Source organism: Melanotaenia boesemani, chromosome 18 (genome assembly GCF_017639745.1).
Source record: "Melanotaenia boesemani isolate fMelBoe1 chromosome 18, fMelBoe1.pri, whole genome shotgun sequence".
NCBI lineage: Eukaryota > Metazoa > Chordata > Actinopteri > Atheriniformes > Melanotaeniidae > Melanotaenia > Melanotaenia boesemani.
The window spans coordinates 27770431-27781140 of NC_055699.1; the positions used below are offsets into that span (position 1 = coordinate 27770431).

Consider the following 10710-nt stretch of genomic DNA (forward strand, 5'->3'; position numbering starts at 1 on the left):
CTCCATTAATGATCTAACACATTCTTGTGAACAAATAATTTTAGATTTGTTCATACATGTGACAGGTAAGACGGTAGGGCAGCGCCATGACAGTCTGCCATTTTGAAACTACAGCCGTCGGCAAGGGATAAATAGCACCTACAAACCCAGCAAGTTGGAAAATCTGTGAAATTGTTAAACATATGCTGCAGCAGCACAGGAGCTGTTTTCACCATCGCCTAGAAAAAGAAAAAAGGGAACTTAAATGGCAGCGGGACCACACGATACCAAAAGGAGGATCAAAGTAGCGCTAGCCTTCCCTAGGTGGAAGGAGCTCAATAAAGGACAAAGATTTTAAAGAGATGCTGAAGTTGCCAGCTTTCTCTTTGACAAATAAGTCAACAGTACTGCCTAAGTTAGCCTAAAGCTAACTTTTTCCATTCAGTTTTGTCAGACAGTGTTGCTCCTTACCATGGGCATAACAGTAGATTCAGATAAAATACACCAGTCTCGTTGGTACAGAGTGTATGTTTATGTGGTTTCTTTTGCTTTCGTAGACAGAAAATGCTGGCTTTCATAAAGCTGGACTAAAAGCTGGTGGGAATGTTTTATAAGCTGGCTTTCACTGTGGCAAAAAGCTGGTGCTGTGTCGAGGTCAGTTTCCCCGTCGAGATCCATTCCCCTTGTGAGAACCATTCTTCCTTCTAAAAACAGAGGAACCATATCTGACAGTGTGATGGGATACAGTTTGCAATATCTATGAAATTATGAGCCTCTTCACTGGACTAATACTCCATGAACTATCAGACGACATGTTTTTATCGGTGTTGTCGTGGCTTTTTGAGACACGACGGCTACCGCATCACGTGTTTGAGAAAGTGAGGCTTTAGAATGCGATACATGATACATGTAATCTGGAAAATCACAATGTCCCTTTAAGGTAAAAATACAAGGAAGCCCAGCAACAACAAACACTGGCAAAAGTTTTAAAAATGCGAGAAATTCACAAAACAAAGCCACTGCAACAGCAAACAGTTTTAAAATTTATCGTCCTGGATGACCAGCCCCTGTCCGTTCACTGTCCAGTTCTAAGATTTCTTTCAATAAAAACTGATTTGTGTTCATCTACTCAATAATTTTAAAAGTTCTGTGGCAATCAGTGTTTTCCCGTCTTCTGCAGTCACCACACAAATTCAGCGAGAAGTTCCAGTAATCTGGAAAATCACAAACCGACCACTCACATAGGAGTACCTCGGCATAACAGCACTGCAAGCACCACTTCTAGACGTCAGGTCTAGAAGTACTCCAAGGACCCATTGCAGTGTGACTAGCAGGTTGACCTTTTTGCCATTTCAAAGTCCAAGTGGTGTGTACTGCCTCTAGCCGTGACTTTCAGTATTGAGCATTTTGGCTGCGTCGTGCTGAAGCAAGTATACACAGGCAGTGCAGAACGTTGATGTGCAGGTTTGCATACACAGCAAGTATATCCCAGCCCTTAAAGCTCTTACCAGCACCATATGGGCTAATAAGTGAGGGTCCGTGTATGTCACGAAGAGCGAATGAGGCAAAAGCTTTAGGTCTTAACCATATGGAATTAGGTGACCATTGTTGTAGACACTAAAAGGAGCTTGGCTGAGGGCCATATGGGGCTCCCCCTGTAGAGATGTATTAAAGGGTATTACCTTAAACTCCTCAGCCCACATCAGCCCCTTTTTGGAAGAGGTGACCAGTTTGTGCAATTGAACAGCAACTTTTCAAAACAATAATCCAAAAAACAAACATTACTGCAAAGCTAAAGGTTAATTCTTATCCCATAAAAAGACGACAAAAACCACTACATGCCAATACAGAAGTGCAGCCATTGGTCCCCACACAAATCCACATTTTGTGTTTATTTTATTGTGTAAAACATAGTTCAAGCCAACAATAATCAAAAAATTAAAACCTATATGATAATGGACCTGAATAAGACCTGAAAAATGTGGATCAGTACATTTCCAGTGTGACATTGTACTGGTGAAATATAGGTCACGCCTGCTTGGCAGATCATTAAAGGCTCGTGAAGCTAGTGGACCCACCATGGTGGTGGGTTAGCTCGAGCTCTCAGCTCTTAATGTTGCATCATATCAAACTGAGGATAAAAGATGAAGCTGAAACATTATGGAATCATGTGATCATTGTAATGTTGTTTGCGGGATTTGAAACCGGCTTGGGAAACACAGAAGAAAAACCTTTGCAAATTTTGTAATTAAAGGAAATTTATATGGAAGAGTAGTCAAATCCTGATAAAGCTGAGGAATGAAATACGTGGACAGCAGTACGTGGCACCTACAGTTATTTGTGTTAAAGAAACTACAAGATAGAAAGAAAGAATAAGTTGCTCAAAAGGAAGGAAAATCATAAATAACTGAATCCTTGCAATGTTTCTGCAGTCAAGTGATCACAATTAAATAGCAATTATTTAAAATTTCCATTTTCCCTGGATGTGATTGTTGCTGTGGTTGGAAACATGAATGCATGACTCAGACTAACATCTGTCTGTTTGGTGATTTAAACTGCTTGGTCTACAAATACATGGTCAACATATGTTCAAATCCTTTGGTGTGTTTTTCCTTCATCAACTTCTTCTCTGATCAGAAAGATGAGTGAATCATGAAACTGGCATCTATGTGCAGCTTGAATATGAATCATATGGTTTGTGTCGGTGTCTGCATAAGCAGGGATTTTCCCCACAGAGCAGGAATGTTGGGAGGCCAACTGGGCAGAGAGGCATTCATCCACACCCCAGTCAGGAAACTGCTCACCATGCACATCACACTTCATACCTTATATCGACCAAGCTGCTAGAACGCCGTGCTGCAGGCAGAATGTTCTGCTACTTCTGTGGCCGTACCTTAGATTTTACCAGCAGATACAAACCACGGGGTGGGATAATGGAAGCTGACACCACTTTCAGCTTATTTAACAGATGAAAGTGACTCTTTAAATTATATGTAACATATTTATAGTCGGTCCAGGAAAATAAAAATATTTAAAAAAAAAAGGCAGACAAAGCCTGGTTTAGGGCAAAGCTTTTAATCTGAGAATGCCTCATGAATGGAATTCCACACGTGAATTCGGAAAGCTCAACAAGGGAACTGGACCGGAGTCAACAATGCAATAAACACACAAGGTACGGCTCAAGAACGGCAACCCCTTCATCTGGGTTTCACTGATTAACCAGAGCAACGTGCCACTCAAATCCTTATTGGTGTACTGACTGAAGAGAAAAAACATAAATCTGCTTTCAGGAGCTGTATGAGCTCCAAGGTGGACTGGATCTAAAACTTGTTAAGACAAGAAGCTGTCATCTTTTAAATGCAGCACAATAAACTAAGGAAATTTGTGTTTGGTGAATTATTTCTCTACTTTAATAATACCAGCTGGTGTTTTGTTATACATCGTTGAAAAGCCAGATTAGTTACCTTTACAGTGAGGTCTAACTTGAAAGGACCATGCTTCTGTGGAATGAGCAACACATCTAAACATGTGAAAAGTGTCCAAGAAAATGTGCCAAAATTCCCTGCAATATTATCCTGTAGGCATTCACTCAGCTGCTGCCAGGTGTGTAAGCCACAGATGTAGGGCTGGCATCAACTGATGAACGAGATTCTGGAGCAAGTGGTGAATTTAAGGACAACACCAAACTTGATGTCACAATTAATCACTGTAACAAACCCCACAATTAATTAATCATAAAGATCTGCCAATACGGTCACTTTCTATAAAAGATTATGTCTGAAGCATATCAGCAGAGCAGATCTGTGGAACGAAAACAAAGTATGGAAGAGGAAGAGTTGTTCCCTCCAAAAAGAAAAAAGGCCAAGGTGTCATTGTGGAAAACAGCTCATCAGCCTGTACAGCATTACATAATAAAAGTTGTAGACATGTTTCACCACCTGCAGGATAACCAGTTACAACTGGTTAAAAGGCATTTATATTTACTCAACATAAGACTGAAATGAAATGTTATGCTGTGTACGGCTCAGGGTGGGTTTACAACGCAACGTGATGAGTTAACCTGCATTTACTTAACGTTACGTATTCAGGTGAGAAGAACAGAAAAGTCTCAAAATGTTTTTAAGGATAGTTTCACTTTTAAGACATGCCTTTTATAATCATCGGTGTGAAATGGTCTGTAGAAGAAACTGTACTTAATTCCAGATGTCTGGTCTTATCTCTTTATTTCCACTGTTCTAGGATTAATTATGGTACAAACAGCAGCTACAACAAGTGGAGGCTGATTCCTGTGTTTCTAAATTCTCTATTCAGGATGAAGAGAAATGTCCAAAAGCATTTTTATAATGTAGTTTACTGAAAGAAGCCCCCTAAGTTGGAATCAGACTTTTTACTTTAATTTCTTACTTTGTTGCTATATGACTTTTTTATATTGGTGTCATAATATAGAAATAAATCAAACTTAAAGACCTATAAAAGGAGTGTTTGTGATTTTACACATTTATAGTGCATAATAATCATAATAATCTTAAAATTGTGATTATTTCTGACAATAGTCACATCAAGACAATCCATAATCGTGGCATCCCTACTGGTGATTCCACATCTCTAGAATATGGGCTCTAGCTCATAGGAATCAGCTTAGTGTTCGGTCCAATGTGACCAACACAACCGTGCTGGTTGACCTCCAACAACTCCTGGTGGAGGAATGGGATGTCATGTGGAGAAGGAGGTGCCACACTGGCACGTTTTCTTGTGGCACCTCCTCCTACATGTTTAGCTGTTGCTCATTCTACAAAAGCACCATGTTGTAAAGGTGACTTTCCAACGGTGTATAATAACACTGCAGCTGGTCGTCTTAAAGAGAGAAATAATCTGCCAAACACAAATTTCCTTGCTTTTTGTGCAAGGCTTGATTATTACCTAATGAACACTGATATATAAGTCACACCCATTCATGTTCTTAATTTTTTCAAAACCAGCTTTATCCATAATAAATTAGACAAAGGGATGTAATCTTTTATTTTTATAATTTCGATAGAGTTACACAGAAACACTGGACTCTGGCAGGTGAATAAACAATCGATGGCCACTGTTAGACGTCTGAGGTCTGAGTGGACTAAAATACAAGAGCAGGGGTGAAATCAAAATGTTCCAATTTTTAGTTTTGTCACAATAAAAATGATGGTAAGTTCATCCTAAACTAATCAAAACCCCTAAAGTAAAAATATTAAAGCTGCAGATGATATAACAGCATGGTGATGTTCAGCATTCAGCTCCGTTCTGTGGGTCGGCCAGAACCACTGAGGCAAATGATCCGGTCTAAATACTCATCTCTGCATGTGCTGCATTGTTCCATAAAAGCATCTGATTGCAGTTTAACTGAACCAAGTGTTTCCATCAAAAGTCAGAAGCTAAGCAATGATTTACTGACAAGTACCATTTCAAGTTCAAGAATTCTGCAAGTCTTTACAAATTATGTCCAATCATTGCAGCTTTAATGCAACACTGACCAATCACAGCGTTCCTCTGCGTAACGTGATAAACTTACATCGGCTTTACTTCAGTTTCTGATTATGAACATACAGATGTGTACGAAACTACTCGCATTAACCCTCTAATGTCACCACAGAGGTCTGTGCACGACACCGGCCCAGAGTTCTGCATGAAAGTGGAGAAAAACGTCGTAGTGGAAGAAAAAGTCATAAACATTAAACATTTTCTACAGCAGAACACGGACAGAGAAAGTCGAAGATATGAAAACAAGAACCACCAAGATGGCGTATGGATGTCCACATCTGCTGCTGATAAAGAAATAATAAATCGGTTTTGAGTTTGCTGCAGAGCTCGGCAGGATGGTGAAACGCTCCCAGTAGCTGCTGGGATAGACTCCAGCTCCCCACAACCTCGCTTTGGCTGTGGGGAACTCACTGGCTTTTCCTCCAGCTTGAGTATTTTATCTGAGTTTTTATTGTATTTATGTTCTTACGTGTTTTATGTTATTTTGATGTAAGATTATATTGTTTTATTTGCGTATTTTGTTTTATGAGAAATATTGGTTTATTTTATTTTATTTTAATGATGGCCTGGCTATTTTATCTGCTTTGTTTGTACAGCACTTTGGTGATTTGAGGTTTTTGTTAAATGTGCTTTATAAATAAATTTGACTTGACTTGACATTGGCCTTAATGGATAGATGAATTTTAATGAATTATTTCAAATTTCAGGTGCTGCAACTTTTCATAAAAGCTGTAGCAAATATCAGACATTTTAGGATGCAACGATCAGGATGGGGACTGATTTGAGCTGCCACAGCTTAAACTCAAAACTAGAAGCACTGAGTGAGCGCAGACCTCCGCCATGCCAACGGTCCCCCACCTGAGAAAAGCCCTAAATACCAGCCCACCTAGTACCACTTATATATGAACTTCCGGATCACCAGATCCAGAATATCAACATGATCCGGGTCAAACAATGTCGGCTCATAACTTCTACCATGATCTTGTAATCTTTATTTATTTGTTTGGTTTTTTCCTACAATGATTCTGGGCTTTATCCGACGACTTAGAAGCTTTACTTTTGGCATCTTGTCATGCAGGAGTCCTCGACCAGAGCTGCATCGCTGCCAGAGTGACCCGGCGTGCGTTCACTATTGAACTGTCGACGTTTGATACAAGAAATCAATATCAGCTGAAATCCAGCGTTCTGTTTCCTTACTTTACTATTATATGCTACTTTTTTCTAATTGTTCCACTTGAAATAATTGATAACAAAATAAAATATATTTAAAATTTTAATTTTGTTGTAGGTTGGCTGAGAAGTGAACGTGAAAGCTAGTAAGTATTTGACATTTTCTATTTGAAAGCCCAAAGTAATGTCACATGCTATTCAATTAATTATTTATTAAAGCTTTGTCTACTTCCAAATGATAAAATGATTCACAGGAGGAAATAAATTTCCTTTGTCATTGTGATGATGCACAATATCAAAATGACCTCCTCTGGCAGTTCTAGGGGGTATTGGAATTGGTTCTAGTATTAAAAATAATTACTGGATCCAGGCAGTGATCCGGATCACCCCAAAATCTAATCATTGTTCCTTATTCCATTTCAGAGATTTCCTGAAAATTTCACCAAAATCTGTCGATTACTTTTAGCGTTATGTTGCTAACAAACAGACAGGCTGTAGCCTTGGCTACAAACCTGTTTGCAAGGGATTTACTTTGTATTATTTTATGAAGCAAAGCTTTATGCATTTGTCCCTGTTAAATAAATAAATAGACAGATACATGTATGCCACTGAAAACATAACCTCTGTGAGGCTGTAATTTCACTGAAATGAACCAAAAGAAGAACTGAGTTTTGTCTAAACTGCTCTCTGTAGGAACTCCCAGTGACTTCTGTTATCAGCTTCTCTGTTTATCTGACAGAATTAAGACTGTTGAATCTTCCTCGTAAATCTCAGGACTATACCTGCAACACACTTATCTAACTAAATACACATGCTTTAAAAACATGGTAGTGTTATTGGCTGGCTTGTTATTTAACACATATAAATAACCTGCACATTTCCTCGTCCATCCACCCGTCCTGCAATAACTGTGCTGATTTCAGCCTACCAGAAGAAACGGCAGTGATTGATCACCATCTGTCAACTAAACCCATTTTACATAAACACAGACATTTCCAGAGTCAGAAAACCTAGCCTTTACGCTGCTATATTTAATAACACATTTATTTTACATCATTTTAGCCTCGTAATCTGACAACTGGGGCTGTCCTGTAAACATCATGTCTGCATGCCTTAAAAGGGTTAAGCTTCTACATGTGTTTTTACATTAAATAAACAAACAAACAAACAAATATAAAAAACAGAGGGTCAAAGACTGTAAAAAACGGCTTGGAGATTTAAGGGATAATGTTGCCATGGCAACTAATTTCCATCAAACATTTATCATTATCTATATATTGAAGAAAAAAAACTTGAAAGCGGTGATGCTCATTTATCATAGTGGTGATGTGGGGAGGTGTGTGAGGAAAATGGTGAATTGATTGAAGTATTAAAAAGTCCTCTTTACTCTGATTGGATGATAAGCATACAGAGGACAACACCTGAGACTGGCTCTCTGATGGACACATGATCTGCACCCTGCAAGCTGAAGTCTGAGCGGTGCTGCAGATTATTGTAACCTTTCATGTTGTTCTGTGGCAGCTAATCTCAGTCACAATGTCAAGTCATGCGATTCAAAGCCGCACACATACACGCGCGCACAGCCTTTGTTGTCTCAAAGACTCTCGTCATGGCTGCAAACCTGATTCTTTCACCAAGTTTGTACCTGGAATACGACAAAGTGTCACACAGAACGGCCTCTTACAGGAATATATATCAGAGATTGGTTGAGCCTATAGAGAGGAAGGAGTGTCCTTTAATAAATAAGCTTTAAAAAGTCATGTTAAATATTATATTTTCCTTTAAAAAAAAAAAAGAGTGCTCATATTCGTGTTATTCTAGGGCTGGAACTGACTTTGCTGCTGTCAGAGACAAACACCAGTAAGTGTTACTACCTAAACTGTGTTTACTCATTCTTTAAAATCCCATCAGCAAGTTTTTATCAATACTGAACGTTTTTAATGAAGAAATGAGTCAGACATGAGGAGGATTACCGCAGACTGAGCATGCTGGCTGATGTTCACCATCTAACGGGCGCAAATCCTTTCGGATAAGCCTGCTTGGCTGTCAGAGCCCAAACACTCAGTAATGACCACAGAAACAGATCTGCGTCCTGCCTGCTGAACCAGAGCCGCAGCAGCGGTGCCACGAACTAAAACGATATAAACTTACAGTCCTGACGTCTTTACAACTTTCCTACCTGCCCAGCTCTTTCCCGGGGATGATGGTGTAGTGGTCGGTGAACGGCTCGTTGTTGATGGAGGTTTTGATTTCGGACAACAAGCCGCTGACTCGACCCTGGCTCGGTTCTCCCGCTGGACTGTACTGGAAGCGGGTTCTGCTTCTGGGTTCCCCGGTGGTTGGACATTCAGGGATCATGGCGCAGTTTAACCAGAGCGGCTGTTTCACTTTTTTAATATATCAATTAATTTTTCCCCAAATTAATGTCGTAGTTTCCTCAACTCTAAGAGACTACTGGTGAAGAAAACATCCGAGCGACAGGAAAAATATCACTGTTCAGCAGCATAGCTGTTGAAACGATTAAAACAGTTTAATTTTCCATGAAAAAAGTGAAATAAACGGCTCATTTTGATCCAGTCACTCAGAGCGAACTTTGTCCTCCGTCAGCTTCAGCTCTGCACGCGCTGAGCCGCTGCGGACGGCTCCTGTAAGCGGCAGCTGCGGTGATTGACAGGCGGGCTGGCCAATAGGAGGAGGCAACAGCGGAGCCAGTTTGTGAGTCGGTTTACGTCCTCCAGCGGTCACTTATGGTCCACATGTTCAATTCCTTCTTAATACAAATATCTCACCAGCCAAGCCTCCCCACCCTCCTCCTCCTCCTTACAATAGACTTTTCAGATTTAATCACTTATCGAACACACCAACGTAGAAAAATAATACAGTAAAATAAATCACTAAATCACTAACTAAACTTATTAAAATGCCAGTAGTCTTAATAATATGTGTCACAAGACTGCAATCAAATGTAAATTGGGGTCTGTTCACAAACTACAAGTCACATTGTTTTCTGGGTTTAAAGGTTTGAATAGTTATCGTCATAGTAAAATATATTTCGTTGCTTCCATTTGTGGACAAAAACATTGTGGATGAACAGGCCTTGCATGCGTGTCTGACATGAATACTGTAACTGAGTTGTTGTGAACATTTGACAGGATTCTACCTAAAGTGTGTCTGCATTAGAAACATGACTGCTGCTGCAACAATAACAGAAGTCACCTGCTGCAAGCTGCATCTGCTGCTGCTTGTTGGCCGACTTGCAGCTGGATGCAGAACCAAAACATATGATGAGGCCTTGTTCCATCAATACGACCCTCATCTGTGGAACAGCATCACAGAGAAACACAGAACTGCAGTCTCAAGCAAGACCTTCAGCTTAGCACAGAACTGGATTTTTAATTTCATTTAATTGTATTATCATTTTAATTGTTTTCTTTATTATTCTTAAATATCCAATTATGTATTTATTTAATTTTTTATTTTATTTTTGTAGCTTTTGCTGTTTTTATTTTGTTTTTACCAAGGTACTTTGCTAGCCTTGGTAAAAGTATTGTAGGCAGCTGTATTTTGATTATGACGAACAGTACGACAGTTTAACTTTAATACTAATAACAACAGTCTAAGTGAATAAAAGGACTGACTAACAATTATTATGACAGTAATAACAGCATGTAATGTCAGAAAAAAACAGCATACCTCTAGACTGGGACTCCTCTAAGCTCCTGTGGGCGTGGAGGAGTTGCTCATGTCTGTTAACCCTACCTGAGATGTGCCCCCCCATAACTGTTCCCCTCCCTCTCTCCCTCAGTGCACAGAAAGGTTCCAGCCAGGTCAATAAAACGATAAGGAACATCTGTAGGGGGACTACGAGGGAAGGGCGCTAGTCAGGATTCTTAATTATTATTCTATTATAGATTTTATTTTTTTATTTTTCTTTTTACAACAGGTGCAAGGCAGATACTTAGACTATGTATGTCGTTTTGATAAAGCAGCCTAAACCAACAGATAAGGTGATGGTTTGTTATTCTTACAACCGGCTCTGCTAGG

General features: G+C 39.6%; 1 protein-coding gene across 2 annotated transcripts in view; it reads right to left on the reverse strand.

Annotated features, from left to right (window-relative positions):
• stk17a (serine/threonine kinase 17a) overlaps window positions 1–9284 on the reverse strand; it is a 43127-nt gene extending 33843 nt beyond the window's left edge. For both annotated transcript variants that reach the window (XM_041968558.1, XM_041968556.1), the window contains exon 1: window positions 8846–9284. In XM_041968558.1, coding sequence (XP_041824492.1) covers window positions 8846–9024 — 179 coding nt within the window. In that variant the 5' untranslated portion in view covers window positions 9025–9284. The remainder of the gene's footprint in view (window positions 1–8845) is intronic.
• Window positions 9285–10710: the final 1426 nt, after the last annotated feature.